This window comes from Bubalus kerabau, chromosome 21 (assembly GCF_029407905.1).
Source record: "Bubalus kerabau isolate K-KA32 ecotype Philippines breed swamp buffalo chromosome 21, PCC_UOA_SB_1v2, whole genome shotgun sequence".
NCBI lineage: Eukaryota > Metazoa > Chordata > Mammalia > Artiodactyla > Bovidae > Bubalus > Bubalus kerabau.
The window spans coordinates 45,019,283-45,037,599 of NC_073644.1; the positions used below are offsets into that span (position 1 = coordinate 45,019,283).

An 18,317-nucleotide genomic window follows, 5' to 3' on the forward strand; every position below is an offset into this window, starting at 1 on the left:
GGCATTCACCTCTGTTGGTCTGCCCTCTTTTCCAGGGAAGTGCCTTTGAAGGATGCCAAGGAGTATGCGGAGTCCATTGGTGCTGTCGTGGTTGAGACAAGTGCAAAGAACGCAATTAATATCGAAGAGCTCTTTCAAGGAATCAGTAAGTATCTGGTTTGTGTTTTCAGCATAGTTTGCATCTTTATGCTTCTGGGGCTCAGAGGATAAAAGCCACGGAGCTCTGGAGCAGAGCGTGTCCTCTGAGTCAATTTATCTGGTGCCACAGACACTAAACCCTGCAGCCTTGCCCAGGTTCCTGCAGACCCACACGACCCCTCGCTGTTCTCTGTCTCCAAGAGTCTGTGCTTTCACCTGTCCAGTCTGTGTTTCACGACTCAGAAAGAAGTAACTCCGTTGCAAAATAAAATTTATTTTACTTACAGAATTACATGTTCTATAGCATTTTATGTTTGTATGTTGAGGGGAGGAAAAAAAAAAAAAGAGTGAGAAAGATATGGAAAACCAAAGTCACCCATGAAGCTGAATGACTCTGGGCAAAGGAGACAAGAGAAGCTTGTAGTCATTTTTCGTGTCTGGTGATCATCAACAAGAAACAATGTCTCCCTCCTACGAGACCTGTGGATAAAGAGTCGATGTGGAAAGGTTTTCCTCATTTCTGATCTTTTTTTTTTTTAATTAGAGTATAGTTGATTTACAGTGTCATGTTAGTTTCAGGTGTACAGCAGAGTCATTCAGTTATACACGTGTGTGTGTGTCTATATATGTATTATATATATGTATGTATTCTTTTTCAGATTGTTTTCCTATAGGCTATTACAAGATACTAAGTAGAGTCCCTGGCTACACAGCAGGTCCTCGTTGTTTATCTCCGTTATATACAGTCGTGTGTATTTGTCACCCTGTCCCCGTGCAGCTCCCCGTATTTTCCAGAGCTCTCTCCCAGCATCAATGCAGCTCTGTGTATCTGAAATTCACCCTGGGATTTCTGCAAGAGCTAGGAGACCTCCCAAGGTTTATGCAAAGTCATGTTTTCAATAAAAAATGACGTAAAGACTTCACAGAAGAAGACAAGCCTAAATCCGAGCATTAGTCTCTTAATTCGAAAGATATTCCTTTGCACGGCTCAGCCAGTGTAAATCTCTTCATGCATATGAGGTCTTTTTTCTTTTCCCCTCCATGTGGCATGTGGGATTTTAGCTTCTCAACTAGGAATTGAAACTGCCCCCCCAACCTCCCCACAGTCCCCCCACAGAGTCTTAACCTTAAAGGAAAGTCCCTTTCTTTTTTTTTTTTTTTCTTTTTTCATATGAGGTCTTTATGGCTCAAAGTGATTCGGACTTTGCATAAGGAATTCCTGAGAGCCTGGTGGTCTACTTCATTTAGGAAAAACAGATGTTTTGCTTATGTAGTGCTTAGTTGCTCAGTCATGTCTGACTCTTTGTGACCCTTTGGACTGTAGCCCTCCAGGCTCCTCTGTCCATGGGATTTTTCAGGCGTTTTTCTTATACTGGGTAATTACGTCTGAAATAAATAATTGCTTCAATGTTTACTAGCTCATTAATGCCCTGTTTATCTTATGAAGTCGTCTCTGTTATCGTCCCTGCTTTACATGAGGACATTGAGGTGTGGAGAGGTTTGCAACTTACTCCCGGTCACAGGGGATCAGTCCTGGGAGCAGGACTCCAGAATCCATGCTCTGAGCCTCCAGTCTGCCCACTTCTTATTGCAGATGGCAGCTTCTGGTGAAAAACAGGAAATGACTTAACTGCCCAAAACTTGGGAAATGATTTTTTAATAATCCTGGAACACCAGTATAAACTAATGATTAAAAACAAGGATGTAAATCTGTCTTTACTGACATAAAAAGATAAATTGTTGTGTGTGAAACAGAAATTACAGAACACTTTGTATAATATCCTGATTTTATAAAATGTGAACCATAGACTACATTCCCTGGCGGCTCAGACGGTAAATAATCTGCCTACAGTGAGGGAGACTTGGGTTCAATCCCTGAGTTGGGAAGATCCTCTGGAGGAGGGCGTGGCAACCCACTCTAGTATTCTTGCCTGGAGAATCCTCACGGACAGAGGACCCTGGAGGGCTGCAGTCCATGGGGTTGAAAAGAGTCAGACATCACTGAGAGACTAAGCATGTAGACTATGTAATTGTAAATATATTCTTTTGGGCAAAGAGTCAAAGGGAACACACATGTTAAAATGTTAACAGTGGTTGTTTCATGGTGGTGAGATTGCAGGGGACTTAAAAAAAGACTTTGTTATGGAAAAATGTAAACATATACACCAGTAAACTGAAGAATGTAATGAACATCAGGTACGGGCATCACTTGGTGCCCCTTGGAGGATTGCTTCCAGGACCACTGACACCAAATCCAAAGATGCTCAATCCCTTGTATAAAAGGGCATTGTATTTGTGTATAAGCTAAGCACATCCTCCCATATACTTGAAATCATCTCCAGATTGCAAATAATACCTAAGACCATAACAATGCTATGCAGTTGTAAATACAGTGTAAATGCTATTCAAATAGTTGCCAGTGTGGCAAAGTCAAGTTTTGCTTTTTGGAACTTTCTGGAATTTTTTTATTGAATATTTTCAGTCTGAGGTAAGTTGGATCCGAGAATACAGAACCTGCAGATATATAGGGCAGACCATACTCATAACCAAGCTGCCTTCATCCCTACCCCACACTTCCCCCAGCCTGCCCCTCCCCCCACACCTGTATTATTTTGAAGGCAATCCAGAACATCATTTCATCTGTAAATATTTTCAGTATGTAACTTTTGGTTTTTACAAAGCAATTATATGGTGGCATTCATCGTCATAATGCTATTATCATATTAATGACATTGAACATGTGATGTTCAAATTTTTAGTAGCTTATAATTATCAGAAATTATTTGTTTGCATTTAACAGTATGTTTGGGTCAGGATGCAAATAAGCTCCATGTATAGTGATAAAATTAGCTGGTGTGCCTTTCAAGCCTCTCCTTCACAGTAGGTTCCCTCCATACAGTTTCTTTATTTGAGCAATTAGGTCATTTGTCCTGATCCAAGTTTGTTGTTTAGTTGCTAAGTTGTGTCTGACTCCTTGTGACCCCATAAATTGCAGCACACCAGACTCCCCTGCCCTCTACTATCTCCAGGAGTTTACTCAGACTCATGTCCATTGAGTTGGTGATGCCATCCAAATACCTCATCCTCTGTTGCCCCCTTTTCCTGCCCTCAGTCTTTCCCAACATCAGGGTCTTTTCCAATGAGTCAGCTCTTCACATCAGGTGGCCAAAGTATTGGAGCTTCAGCTTTAGCATCAGTCCTTCCAATGAATATTCAGGACTGATTTCCTTTAGGATGGACTGACTGGTTTGATTTCCTTGCTGTCCAAGGGACACTTAAGAGTCTCCCATGGCATTCCATAGCATGAGTAAAAATTTGTTAATCCATTCACCTACACATTTGGGTGGTTTTCAGGTTTCAGTGATTACAGGCAAGGCTGTGATGAGATTTCACGCACAAGTTTCTGTGTGGATAAACACCTCGAAGGAGTGTGGCTGGCTCCTCTCATAGGCAATAGTCCATATTCTAAGGGTCCCCCAGCCTGTGTCCCAAAGCGGTGTTAGCATTTTTCATTCCCACCCCTAATCCCGCAGAGCTCCAGTAGCTCCAGCTCCTTGCCAGCAGGTGGGACAATCAGTTGTTAAATTTCAACCACTCAGATGGGACTGTGATAGTCTCTCCTTGTGGTTTTGACATCCATCTTCTGAGGACTGACAGTGTCAAGTGCCTGTTCATGTGCTTATTCACAATCCTTGTGTCTCCTCTGGTGAAGTGTCTGTTCAACTTTTGCCCATTTTGTATTGATTTGCTGTTTTTTTTTAAGTATTTATCTATTTTGACTGTGCTGGGTCTTTGTTGCTTAATGTGAGCTTTTCTCTAGCTCCAGCATTCGGGGGCTACTTTTCGTTTCAGTGCTCTGGCTTCTCATTGCGGTGGTTTCTCTTGCTGTGGAGCACTGGCTTCCGCAGTTGCAGCATGTGGGCTTCTACTGAAGTCTTGGCTTGTGGGATTAGTTGGTCTGCAGCATGTGGGCTCTTCCTGGACCAGGGCTCGAACCTGTGTCCCCCCTGTGTTTGCTGGCGGATTCTTAACCACTGGACCACCAGGGAAGTCCCTTGAGTTGTTTTCTTATTTCTTCACTTAATCATCAGCAGTGGCTCATCAGTTGTAATAAATGGTCCCCACGCATGACAGGTGTTAGAGGACATTGGGGATGAAGAGGAGGAGTATATGAAAACTCTTTGAACTTCATGCCTGATTTTTTCTGTAAACCTAAAACTGCCCCTCCCCCCAAATATAGTCTATTAATTTTTTTAAAAAGGGAAATGGTACCTTTGAATAGCGAGGAAGCCTAATGATTTTAAAGGAACGTAAGCCCCTCCGTGTTGAAGATGTTTGGTGTTTTGGATTCAAGGTCAATGGTGATCTCGCCCCTTACTTCCTTCTTTGCTGGGGCACCATTGTTCCCACGGCTCCTGGACTTGAACTTCAGTTTTCTTCCTCTCTCTCTCATCTTCCCGCCTCCGATCAGTTGTCCTGTCTGCCAGGTAACTTCCTGCAGTCCTCCTTCCCTCCCTATTTTCTACTTCTCTCCGTGGCACTCTCATTATCCCTGACCAGGATTTCCTGCCAGCATCCTGGCTGATTCCACTTCCTGAATCCTACGCTGTGCTCATCCTGCACAGAGCGTTAGCGCCTTCCTAGGTCTAGATGCTGATGTTCCAGGTTATCTCGCAGTCCCAACGTTGTCTTCTTGACAGCAGCAAAAGGACAGTTCAGAGGGTGACCGCAGGTGTCACCAGTGTGGCGCCAGCCCCATTCTGTACTCCTGGGGTGGGGCCACCTGATCGTGAGCTCTGCAGTGGGTCAGAGAGGACCCCTCCGCCCCAAATAGAGAGACTGGGAGATCGTGATTAAGAGCAAATGCTGCCGAGTCCTAGTAGTCACAGTCAGTCTGTTAGTGTGTTAGTCACTCAGTCGTGTCCGACTGTTTGTGACCCCATGGACTGTAGCCCACCAGGCTCCTCTGTCCATGGGATTCTCTAAGCAAGAATATACTGGAGTGGGTTGCCATTCCCTTCTCTGGGGATCTTCCTGACCCAGGGATTGAACCTGGGTCTGCTGATTCTTTCTTACAGGCAGATTCTTTACCATCTGAGCCACCAGGGAAGCTGGTAAGCATAGTCAGTCTACTTCTCTGGATAATTCAGAAAATCAGAATTGAGAAATGAAAGTGACAGGCAGGTCCCAGCCCCTCTACCACCCATCCAACCAAAGTGGAGCCTGGTAGATCCTGGGGCCAGGGTGAGAGAGGGAAGTACCCAGACAGCAGCTTGGCAGGAAGACGATGCCAGGCCTGTGCAGGAAGCGGCCATCCCCAGGACAGCTGCCGCTGAGTGTGCTGTTTTATTTTTGTTGTGTATAAAAGCGTCACAGCCCCAGTCCAGAGCCACCACAATATACAGTTTACAGGCTTGGAATCAGTTTTCTCCCATAACTTTGTTCTTGAGGAATCATTTACAAAACCTGCTTTTTCTCTGAGCTGTCAACTTTCAGGAAGACAGAACTCAAAAAAAACAAGTCTTTTAACTTTTCCTGAGCAAAATCTTGCACAATACAAACCTTATTAAAATAAACACCCTGCTGTGGGATTTATCCTCCAGAGGACCTGTTTGGAGACTGTGCCTGTGCTCTCAGAGGACATTTTGTAACAGCACAGACATGCTTGGATGCCCAGAGCCTTTTCAGATGTGTGTGTGTGTTTGCCCTATTCTGTGCCCATGTAATTAGTACTGATTCAACAGTGTTCCAAGGTTATCACCTTGGTACCGAATGCTATGGCATTTTCTGGAACTCTTCTTTTGTGTAAATATGTTTAAGCTTTCAGTAAGTTCCAGGTAACTTAGACCACAGGATCTGAGTTCTCAGTGTGTTTCCACAGCGCTGGTGGCTTCCTGCTCTTTTTAAGAGGCTGCCTCATTGTTGTTGTTCAGTCGCTAAGTCAAGTCTGACTCTTTCCAACCCCATAGACTGCAGCACACCAGGCTTCCCTTCCTTCACTATCTTCTGGAGTTTCCTCAGACTCATGTCCATTGAATTGGTAATGCCATCCAACCATATCATCCACTGCCACCCCCTTCTCCTCCTGCCTTCAATCTTTTCCAGCATTAGGGTCTTTTTCAATGAGTCAGCTCAAGTGACCAAAGTATTGAAGCTTCAGCATCAGTCCTTCCAATGAATGTTCAGGGTTGATTTCCTTTAGAGTTGACTTGTTTTGTCTCCTTGCTGTCCAAGGGACTTTCAAAAATCTTCTCCAGCACCACAGTTTTATGACTTAAGAAATCATAAGAGTATTGCAGTACTTCCCTGGTGGCTCAGCAGTAAAGAATCCGCCTGCCAATGCAGGAGACTCAAGTTCGATCCCTAGGTCAGGAAGATACCCTGGAGAAGGGAATGGCAACCCACTCCAGTATTCTTGCCTGGAGAATCCCATGGACAGAGGAGCCTGGTAGGCTACAGTCCATGGGGTCACAAGCAGTCAGACATGACTGAGCAACTAACATTTTGCTCTGCTTGTTTATGGCATTAAGATACTGTTTCCTGTGAAGAATGTCTCTAGAGGCTTTCCTGTTAACTCTCTGAGTGCGTTGGCAGGATGAGGGATGGAAACCCAGTGTTAAAACGCAGTGTTGCTGGGACCATCGCAGTTCCCCAGCCAGGTCTATTTTAAGAAGCTGAGGCCTCACTGTTGCTGTTGAAACTGAGAGGCAGTCGTTCTAGTGGGCGGATGGGGGAAGGCTGGGAGCGAGCAGTGTGCTGATGCCTGTGTGGAGAAGGCGGACGCAGAAAGCTGGTTTTACCTTTCCTTTACTTTCTATGTTTGACGTCACACAGCCCAGGCTGGGGGTGGCATGGTGGGAGAACACTGGGAGAGGTAGCCCCTCCACCTGGTTGCAGCCTGCAGGTTGTACACATGACATCGGGGAGCGGGAGCAGGCCCCCATCTGCACAGGGGGTCAGCTGGGAACAAGAACTCACCCTTGGCCTCCCTTCCTTGCAGGTCGCCAGATTCCACCCCTGGACCCCCATGAAAACGGAAACAGTGGATCCATCAAACTGGTGAAGCCAACCTCGCAGGTCGGCCGGCGGTGCTGCTGACCCGGGGCAGGGTCCCCTGTACTTGAAGAGGCCGGAGCTCCCTCCCTGGGCACTTCCTCAGGGCCTCCCTCCTCGGTAGTCTGGCCCCTGGCTCAGAGGGAGGAGAGCCCCGCAGAGAACAGGGCAGGAAGTGTCCCTGGAAAAGGATTCTGGGAAACTCTGGGAAAACCCACCACCCTGCCACAGAATGGCCTTTGGTGTGTGAAATTCACTCAGAGGGAACGGATTTTAGGTATTAAGTATAGCTGAGTTTTTTTGTTAAAAGCCTTAAAATATTCTTAAATTTGTACAAAAGTCTTACTGGCTTGTGTGTGTGAGGTTCTAAAGTGGTGTTCCACTCTGATTTCCTGTGTTTCTAATCAAATGTCAGGAGCTTCTTCAGTGCTGTTGCCTTGGTTACTCCACCAACCTTTGCCGAAAGGTTCCCTTAATTTTCCTTTCAGTGAGGTGTAATTGGACCATCTACGGTAGAACTCGAGCTTGTTATGAAAGTGGAGAAAGATGTATTAGGAACTGTTGTCTACATCTCTGACTTTTATTCCATGAATGTTTTTCTAAGCCTTGGTCATATAAACCAACCGAACCCGACTACAGTATTTCATGTTGCGCTGGGAGTTGGAGGCCTGGTGTTGGAAATCATTTGGAGTCATTACCGTGTAAGCAGTGACAAATGCAGGATATAAATGTTATTCCAGAGACCACCTGGTTTGCATGACCTGCAGGGTAATAAATCCCCACTCTCTTAGGGAAGTTTCTCACAGAGTGTTATTTTACTAAAAGAGTGTGACGTAGTGCCATATCCCGGGAACAAATTACCTGGATGATGTTTGAATGTAAATTGTAGGGCAAACTTCTCATATTAAACAATATCAATGAATAACTGATTACAGGAAAGCCAGCCAGAAGTACTGGCACAGTAAGATTCTAGACGCCTGCCCCTCTGCTTGCCCCTCCTCCCTGCCCCGCCCAAAACTACGAAATCAGAGGGTCTTGAGGAAAGGGCCAAGCTTTGGTGGGGTGGGTATTAAGGTTGAACACAAGTCTACCCCTGGAATGCCTGTTAGCTGGGAACAGGCTCCAATGAACCTTCCCTTTTCAGACTCCCTGTCAGCTCAATGAATTGTTTTGTGCTCAGTCATATCTGACTCTTTGTGACCCCATGGACAGTAGCCCACCAGGCTCCTCCATCCTTGGGATTCTTCAGGCAAGAATACTGGAGTGGGTTGCCATTTCGTCCTCCAGGGGATCTTCCTGACCCAGGGATCGAACCGGCGTCTCTTATGTCTCCTGCATTGGCAGGTGGATCCTTTACCACTGAGCCACCTGGGAATCCCAGTGAATTAAAGATGTCTGAATCCAGTGGAGAGGAAGGGAAGAAAACTGTCCCTATTGAAAGTTCACAGCCTGTTTTCTTTGTAATTTTCATAAAAACCTGGGGTTGAGAAGCGGTTGTTTTCCTAGGAAGGCTCAGGATGGGAAGTGAACCTTGGAGGAGATTCAGATTGGTGCCTTTTGTGGGGTGAGATGTGGCTGACCAGGTAGTGTGGTAACAGGGCCAGTTGGTACCTTCAAGGCTCAACAAACATTCACTGAAGACCTACAGCGTAAAAATCAAGAAAGAGATCATGGGCCGATGAAAGACCTCAAACTTTCTGTAACTTGGTTTGAGCCATTCTTGAGCCCTGCCATGCTGGTCCCACCAGCCCTTGATGGTTGGGGATACTGAGTCTGCTGTCAAAAAAAGTGAGAGTCCTTGAGAGATCAGGGCCCCATTCACACTTCTTCACATGGGCTGCAATGAAGAAAACAGTTTGAAATCTCAGACTTAGGTTTTTTTTAACTTGAGAATATGTTGTCAATTTGGTGCTCTTACCACTTTACTCAGCTTGCCAGAATCATTTGACAATCTTAGGACGTGGAAGCTGAAAACACTTATTTTTGGTTCAAGAGCTTAAACTCCAGACGGGTTCCCCTAAAACTGTTGGCAAATTGGAACTTGGACACCTTGGTACACTTTGCAGGGTTTTAAGGATTTTGTGCACCTTGTCAACATTATGGGCTCCGTGATTCTGCTTGAAGGCTGAGCCATTATCTTGCCTCTTAACAAAGTTTAAAAAAATGTGGGTTGCACATTCAAGTGACCTCATTCCAGGTGGCATGCAGGCTTATTTTGGAATTTTTCATCATCTGGCAGTCCCTAAGGACCAGAGCTTGTCTCTAGACAAAGTTCCCTAGCTAAGGAGGTGCATGGCCCGGAGGAGTTTGCAGCTTTGGGCTGGCTGTTCAGCGCTCCCATCTTGCATAAAAGAGCTGGTCTTAACCATGCAGATCAGGCTATCCACCCGTGAGCCTATGGCTTAGTTTCAGAAGCCCGCGTGGTTGAGAGCCACTCGTTTGCCTTTCTGTGCAGCCTTAACTTTTCAAGGCATTGGCCGGCCGTGTGCCTGTAGTCACTCCTTGGAGCAGTTGTGGAAAGAGAAGATGGCCCTCGGGCACATAGACATTCGCAGGAACCTGGGGTCTTTTCTGAAGATGGAGGCTCGAGCCTTGTCCACAAGGAGCCTTGCTTATCTTCCATTATTTTGCCTTGAGATTACTTTCTGACTCTTCTAATCTCTGAACCATAACCGTGTGATGTGATGTAAAGGCCTGGACATTACTGTTGTTCCAAGTTGTTCAGCAGCGTCCTTCACCCAGTTCCCCCAAATGTGCTCTTCTGTTTTCCTTCCTCTCCCATGTGGTACGCATGCACACGTGTGTAAATACAACTTCAGATTTGTTACAGTGACATGTGATCCATTCCCCTGGCTGAGTGTGGCTCATGACTCAATCGTGGAAATCGGGCATGGGCTCTCAGGGGGATTGTCTCCCCATGGGACTTCCCCCAGGTGGCAGTGGAATTGTGCCAACACTGCATGCTTGTAATTGAGCTGCCGTCTTTATAGTGGGGAGCAGTGTGTCGGGGGACTTGCTTGCAGACCAGAGAAATCTGGAGAGCTGAAGCCAGCCTTTAGCCAAGCAAAGGGCTGGACCCCATGGAGGACCCAGGGGAGCTCAGGTGACAGAGGTGTGTCCCCTGAGGTTGAGGAACGTGACCTGTGATGGCCCAATAGGCTCCCCTCAGGGCCCTGAGTCTCTGTACTCTGTGACGCTGATCACAACTTGAATAACGAGCGAAAGAAAGGGCTCTGAGCCACATTCAGTCCCATTAGGTTCTGGTTTAACCTTCGTTACTAAAACCAGACCCAGAGATCCAGTGTCAGCACCTGACTGTGTACACTGCCCCCTCCCTCGTGTTTTCATTAGGGGCCTCTGTCTGGGCTGGACCCAGTTCTCACGTATAGAAGACGCCGCTGCAGACCTTAGGACCTACCTGTCCACCTTGTATTCTGTAGTAAAGCACTGCCTTCCACGTTGTCCAGTTGTATCTGTTATTTTTGGTTTAACGCACACTGATTCATACTAATAAATATTTTAAGTTTTATCAAGTTTGTCTTTTTCTTACTATAACATTGGGTTGAATAATTGTACTTTTTTAAGTCAATTGCTGGCAATGGGTGGAGGGGTTGGAAGACCAATGTCTCTAAGCTTCAGTTTCCTCATATATAAGATGCAGAGTGTAATTCAAGTGCACCCTTACCCACAATTCTGGAATCGCAAAAGCCTCAGAAGGGACTTTTTCTGAAGTTTGATACAGACTCCTCTGGCTGTGAAATCAGAGCTGAGCGGATGTGATGTTCTTTGTAGTTATTCATCCCACCAAGGAGAGGGACAATGTCTGCACGTCCCGTTGCAGAAATCCTGCCGTTTGCTCATCGATGATGCTTGGCTCTGCTGTAGGCTCTGTGATAGATGCACCAGATTGCTGTCAGAAAACCCAAGCAAGATTCTGAGTTCCCAAAACCCCTGCCCCCAAGGTGTCACACAAGGTATGATATCCACCATGTTCATGAAGAACTGTCCGTGGGGGCTCTGGGCAACCCGCAGGGCCATGTGTACACAGTCTCTGACACCCTAGGGGTCTCCTGAGTGGGCTGCACGGGTTTCACTCGACAGAGAACACCTCTTTCAGTCCTGGCACAGAGCCGATGCTCATAAACAAGACACTCGAGTATAGTGACCTGCTTTGCCCCGGCTGCTGCACCAGGCGTTTTATATCACATGACCTTCTGTTTTCACAATCCCTGTATCAGGCAGATACCACGATTGCATCCATGCTACAAATGAGGAAACTGAGGCCCAAGAAGTTAGTAAGTCACGTAAAACCATAGACTAGGAAGAGCTGTTGTTGTTTAGTCACTAAATTGTGTCTGACTCTTTTGTGACTCCTTGGATGTAGCCCACATCTTCTGCATTGGCGGGCGGATTCTTTACCACAGAGCCACCAGGGAAGCCCAGACTAGGAAGAAAGGAGGAGCCAAATGTCAGCTTCTGTTATTTTTTCCTTTTTCAATTAAGATTTTTAAAAAACTTTTAAAATGGAGATATAATTAACACATATTAGTTTCAAATGTACAACATAATGATTCTATATTTGTGTATCTTGTGAAATGATCACCATGTAAGTCTAATTAACATCCGTCACCACACATAGTTAAAATTTCTTTTTCTTGTGATGAAAACTTTTAAGATCTACTCTCTTAGCTACGTTCAAATATGCGGTGTGGTATTATTAATGATTAATTACATATTAATATATTGATTAATTGTGGACACCATGCTCCTGGGGGATTTCAGCCTAAGGAACATGGTTTTACTCTGGTGACAGCTCTGTCTTCCCATCCCTGCCCTTTCTCCGTAATATGTGGGTATACAGGGCTGTGCGAACTCTGGCTGGTTGTGGGTTCACAGGGCTGTATGGACTTGCTGTTCCTGAGCTCCCTGCTTCCTGCTGGTTCCCAGGTGAGGTGGTTGGTCTGGCCTGGTCCTGGAACTGGGAACTGTTAAGGAAGGAGGAGGCTGTCTGGGGTTGGGGCCCGTGCTGCCACCCACTGGTCAAGCCTGTGCCCCTGGTCCTTGCCTCTCACTGCAAATCCCCCTGCACTGTGGCCTCTTTGTTCTTCTTGAGCTTCTCCTGGTTCGAAGAGAAGCTCAAGTCTTAGAACATCACAGCCCCACTTGGGATGAGAGGACCTCCCTGGCCCAGCAATCTGCCCATCACCCCTACTGCCATGGGCACATGGAGCCCACATGGCTGTGGCATTTCCTAGCCTTCCAGGTGGTGTGGGAGGCAGATGCTCCTTCGCTTCCAGCTCTCTTCTGAACTCATCCAACCTGGGTCCTTGCTGAGGCTTCTGCCTGGAGAGGGGAGGCCAGGATTCTCTGTCACATGGATGGGGAAGCATCACTACTGCCTCTTCTCAGTTAGAGAACTCCTCCATGTCGTAATCTCCCTTCCCAATATCCAAACTGGACATCTGATTAGCAGGTAGGACTTTGCAGAAGAGGGTGATGTAGTTGAGAGGAGACCTTGTTGTTGCTATTTAGTCATTCAGTTGTGTCCGACTCTTTTCGACCCCAACTGCAGCACACCAGGCTTCCCTGTCCTTCAGTATCTCCTGGAGTTTACTCAAAGTCATGTCCATTGAATGAGTGATGCCATCCAACCATCTTATCCTCTGTTGCCCCCTTCTCCTTCTGCCTTCAATCTTTCCAAGCATCAGAGTCTTTCCCAATGAGTTGGCTCTTTGCATCAGGTGGCCTAAGTATTGGAGCTTCAGCTTTAGCATCTGTCCTTCCAATGACTATTCAGGGTTGTTTTCCTTTTAGATTGACTATTTTGATCTCCTTGCTGTCCCAGGGACTCTAAAGAGTCTTCTCCAGCACCACAGTTCGAGGAGATCACAGAGGAGACCTTAGTAGATGGTTGTGGTGGCCGAGTCATAAAGAGAAGGCTGTGGCTGGGGAGGACCTGGAGGAAGGGGGTAGGAAAGATGGTTTCAAGTCACCCCCCTGGATGGGGCACTCGGCAGGCAGCCCAGCCCAGTATCAGGAGTGTGGGCTGGGAACCTGCCCCACAGATGAGCTCTGGGACCTTGACTTGGTCCCATAACTTCTCTAAGGCTGAGTTTTCTCACTTGTAAGGTGGAGATCACAATGGGACTTACCTCAGTGGTTTGTTGTAGGAAATAATGCCTGTGAATTCACTTCAGGCATGGCATGGCCCCACACACAGAGCAGCCCCAAAACCCAGAATGTCGTGAAACTCTCAAATGGGACACTTGTGAAAACAGAGAGGGCAGGCCGGCTGTAGGCTCTACCCCAGTACAGGTTGTTACTTGACATATGATGTTTGGTTGGAGACGGTCAAAGAGGATGGCCTTGCTGGTGCCATGAGGCACCTTGAAGTAGGGGTGGGTAGAGACCAGGAACTGGAAATGGAAAGTGATGAAGCTGGGGTCCTGGAGGAACCGGAAATGAGGTCAGACAACCAAGGAGAAACAAATGACGGTGAGGATAAAGGTCAGGAGGAGGGAAGGGAGCTGCTTTGGGGACCTGTGTGCTTAGGGGGGTCAGCTGCAGTGTCAAGCTAAGCAGAGAAGTTTGTAGTTAAAGGGGGGAAAAACCTAGGTGAAGATTACGTGTAATCACATGCTGCTTGGTCTTGTGTGGAATATGAGTATGCAAATAAATGTATCAGTTAGACTACCTTCACGCGCTCTAAGAAGGACTCCTGTCCATCTTCCTTGGAGTAGATGATCAGAATGCTTTTATTTCGTCTCTGATATTTTTATTTTTTTTATCTTTTTCTTCAGAAAGCCCATTATTACAGGTTATGTCCAGCCATGTGACTCTCCAGGTCCCAGCACACCCCCTGGAGGCCTTTGTCCACGAGGTCAGCAATGTTCAACGGACACATGTGGGGGCATCCGAAGCCCTGCAGGCTGTGCACACACTCCCACCTGAGCAAAGCAGTGACACCCCCAGCTCTCCAGCCCAGGTTGTCCTGCCTAAGCAGGGGGACTTTCTCAATTCCACAGCAAAAGCCCTCCCATCCGAGCAGGCTGACACTCCCAGTTTCCCAGAAAAGACCATCCTATCAAAAGAGAGGGAAATTCTCGATTCCCCCCAGAAGAACATTTTGCCCAAGCAGGCTGCCACCCCCAGTTCCTCAATCCAAACCATTTCACCAAAGCAGGGTGACATTCCCAATTTCCCAGAAAAAACCATCCCGCCAAAAGAGGGTGACATTCTCAATCCCCCCAGTAAAACCACCCTGCACAAGCAGGCCAACACCCCCAATTCTTCGGAAAAAACCACCTTGCCCAAGCAGGGCGACACCCCTAAGCCCTCAGCCAAAACCATTTTGCTCAAGGAGGCTGATGCCCCCATCTCCCCAGTCCAAACCATTCTGCCCAATCAGTCTTATGCCTCCAAATTCTCAGAAAAAACCATCTCGACAAAAGAGGGTGACATTTTCAACACCCCAGCCAAAGTCATTCCATCATGGCAGGCTGACTCCCCCAATTTCCCAGCCAAGATCAATCCATCACGGCAGACTGACTCCCCCAAATTCCCAGCCAATATCATCTTACCCAAACAGGCTGACTCCCCTAACTCCCCAAACCAAATCCTCCCACCCAAGCAGACTGACTCCCCCAGTTTCCCAGGCAAAATCATTTCATCACCGCAGGCTGACTCCCCCAAGTTCCCACTCAAAACTACCCGGCACAAGCAGGTGGACATCCCTACTTCTTCAGAAAAAAACATCTCACCCAAGCAGGACAATACCCCCAATTTTCCAGCAAAATTCAGTTTGCCCAAGAAGAGTAAAACCCACAAGTTCACAACCAAAGCCATTCTGTCCAAGCAGGGTGACACCCCAAAGTCCTCAGCCAAAACCATCCTGCTCAAGGAGGGTGAGACCCCCAAGTCCTCAGCGGAAACCATTCTGCCCAAGGCGGGTGAGATCCCCAAGTCCTCAGCCGAAACCATTCTGCCCAAGGAAGGTCAGACTCCCAAGTCCTCAACCAAAACCATTCTGCCCAAGGAGGGTGAGACCCCCAAGTCCTCAGCCAAAACCATTCTGCCCAAGGAGGGTGAGACCCCCAAGTCCTCAGCCGAAACCATTATGCCCAAGGAGAGCGAGACCCCCAAGTCCTCAGCCGAAACCATTCTGCCCAAGGAAGGTCAGACTCCCAAGTCCTCAACCAAAACCATTCTGCCCAAGGAGAGCAAGACCCCCAAGTCCTCAGCCGAAACCATTCTGCCCAAGGAAGGTCAGACTCCCAAGTCCTCAACCAAAACCATTCTGCCCAAGGAGGGTGAGACCCCCAAGTCCTCAACCGAAACCATTCTACTCAAGGCGGGTGAGACCACCAGGTCCTTAGAGCACACAGTCTGGCCTGCAGAAGGCAATAGCCTGCAGTCAGAGGAAGACACAGAGCTCCTGGATGACAACCTGGTGAAGGTGATCCTGAGCAAAGATGACTTCGAGGTGGCGCTAAAGGAAGCTGGGGAGCAGCTGGTGGCCGTGGACTTCTCGGCCACGTGGTGCTGGCCCTGCAAGACCATCAAGTCCCTCTTCCAGGCCCTGTCCCTGAAACACGAGGATGTGGTGTTCTGGAAGTGGATGCCGACGAGTGCGAGGAACTGGTGAGAGAGTGCAAGGTCGATTGCATTCCAACCTTTCAGTTTTATAGAAAAGAAGAAAAGGTGGGCCAGTTTTCTGGTGCCCTGCACGAAAAACTTGAGACACTCATTGCAGAATTAAAGTGATCATGTGTTCCAAAAGCGTTAGAAATAGTCGGCTATTCATAGCTTCTGATTTTATTTATGAAAAAAGATGAGGGGTGACGAAAGTGTGTGTTCGAGTGGCACCTGCTTGTAAATCAGAAACATTAACTCTACCCTTTCTGAAAAGCCCTAATACCTGTTGTGCCCATGTCCTTGTTGATGGAACGGGTGTGAAATTATAATATCATTTCCTCTGATGTAGATGGGAAGTCCAGCTGTCCTACTTCCCCCCACCTTTTTTTTTTGGCCGCACTGCATGGCAATGTGGAATCTTAGTTCCCCAACTAAGGATTAAACCTGTACCCCTTGGACTGGAAACCCAAAGTCTTAACTGCTGGACCATCAAGGAAGTCCCTGTCCCCTATTTTTTTAATCTTGATTTTTTTTTTCACTCACTCTTGAAAAAATTTGTTTCACTCACTCATGTAGTCCTAGTGGCAACATTGGAAATTTAGATCATTCTTTTGTTGTTGTTGTTCAATAGCTAAGTTGTGTCCAACTCTTTGCCACCCTATGAACTGCAGCATGCCGGCCTTCCCTTCCTTCGCTGCCTTCCAGAGTTTGCTCAAACTCACGTCCATTGAGTTAGTGATGCCATCCAACCATCTCGTCCTCTGTCTCCCCCTTCTTCTCCTGCCCTCGATCTTTCCCAGCATCAGGGTCTTTTCAAATGAGTCAAACAGGATATGGCAAGAGTGAACATCAACATTTTAGGAATCAGTGAACTAAAATGGACGGGAATGGGATAATTTAATTCAGATGACCACTGTATCTACTACCATGGGCAAGAATCCCTGAGAAAGAATGGAGCAGCCCTTATAGTCAACAAGAGAGTCCAAAATGCAGTTCTTGACTGCAATCTCAAAAGTGACAGTGATTTTGGTTAATTTCCAAGGCAAACCATTCAACATCACAGTAACAAGTCTATGCCCCAACCTCTAATGCTGAAGAAGCTGAAGTTAAATGATTCTATGAAGACCTACAAGACTTTCTAGAACTGACACCAAAAATACTCTTCTGTAGAGGGACATGATTTAATGAGTGGGAATTTCTTTTCTGATGTTCATGAACCTTTGGGATTTCTGATAAGATATTTTTGGAAGTAAAGAATTTGAAAGAGTCACGTATCTAACCTCCTTCGTGTACAGGAAGTACTATGGTGACGTCAGGGAATTTCACAGGCTCTGTAAACCTCTAGAGGGTTCATCGGTGTCAGAGCTGACATGGAAGCCATGGTTCCAGATTTTAAGTTCGGACCTCTTTCTACTGACCCACGCTCACACAATCTGAGACAATGCAGAACTTGTGATTTGCTGCTACCAAGAACTTTATGATTCAAATTTCAGTTAGTGTGACCCTTGCTGCCATTATGACATCAGCACCCTAGTAGCGAGTTCCTGCTTTGTTGTTCTGGCAACTGGGTTTCTGACACCTGCTCTCAGGTGCCTCAGGGTATGTGTGTATGTACGTATATGCATATATATGTACTCATATGGGCTTCCCAGGTGGCTCAGTGGTAAAGAATCCACCGGCCAATGCAGGAGACACAGGAGACGAAGGTACTGTTCCTGAGTCAGAGAGATCCCCTAGAAGAGGAAATGGCAACCCACTCTAATATTCTTGCCTGGGAAATCTCATGGACAGAGGAACCTGATAGGCTATAGTCCACGGGGTCACAAAGAGTCAGATACAGCTGAGCACATACATACATACACACACACACACACACGTATACATATATTTCATGTATATACATGTAGTTAAGGTACGGGTACACAACTCTGGGCAGGCAATTCTGGGGGCCTGAGACCCTGGGAGCAAATGGGTGGCTCTTGAGGGTCTAGTTTGATCCACGGAGGAAATCTACACTATAAGAGAACTGGTCGATGCTCCTCAAACCACCTCAGCACCATTCTCTTGACTGGATAATGATCAGACAGTGGCCAGGACAGAGTCATGTTCTCTGTACTCAGAAGACTCAAATATGGACACTCCATTTTGCTAACTAAGAATCATGTACTATAAAAAATGAGCCAAGCAGCTGTTGTCACCTCTAATCTTTAGCATGAAGGAGAAATAAGACACACTTCTAATTAGGAGCATGATTCCAGATAATCGTCTTGGCTGTGAATGATGATAAATCTAACTAGAGTCTTTGTAAGAATCAATGGAAAACCTGTTTGAGTTGATAAGAGAACTTGACAAAATGGTGGTATTCAGAGAATATCCAGAACTCAACAGTGTCCTTTTGATTCAGTGATAAGTGATTGGGAATCTTCATGGGAAAATAGTGATGAAAAAATAAAATACCTGGCAACAGTCCTAACTAGAATGGTAAGGATGAT

The 18,317-nt window shown here is 46.6% G+C and overlaps 2 protein-coding genes across 2 annotated transcripts in view; both read left to right on the forward strand.

The window, feature by feature from the left end:
* The window catches only part of RAB31 (RAB31, member RAS oncogene family), an 80,360-nt gene extending 72,536 nt beyond the window's left edge, over window positions 1-7,824 (forward strand). Inside the window, exons 6-7 of the mRNA XM_055559718.1 lie at window positions 36-145; window positions 7,139-7,824. Coding sequence (XP_055415693.1) covers window positions 36-145; window positions 7,139-7,236 — 208 coding nt within the window. The 3' untranslated portion in view covers window positions 7,237-7,824. The remainder of the gene's footprint in view (window positions 1-35; window positions 146-7,138) is intronic.
* A 5,894-nt stretch (window positions 7,825-13,718) lies between these two features.
* On the forward strand, window positions 13,719-15,954 carry TXNDC2 (thioredoxin domain containing 2). Its single transcript, XM_055559308.1, is given in 2 exon segments — window positions 13,719-15,797; window positions 15,800-15,954. Coding segments are annotated over 2 exon segments (1,941 nt in total). The 5' UTR covers window positions 13,719-14,011.
* The last annotated feature ends 2,363 nt before the right edge of the window (window positions 15,955-18,317 follow it).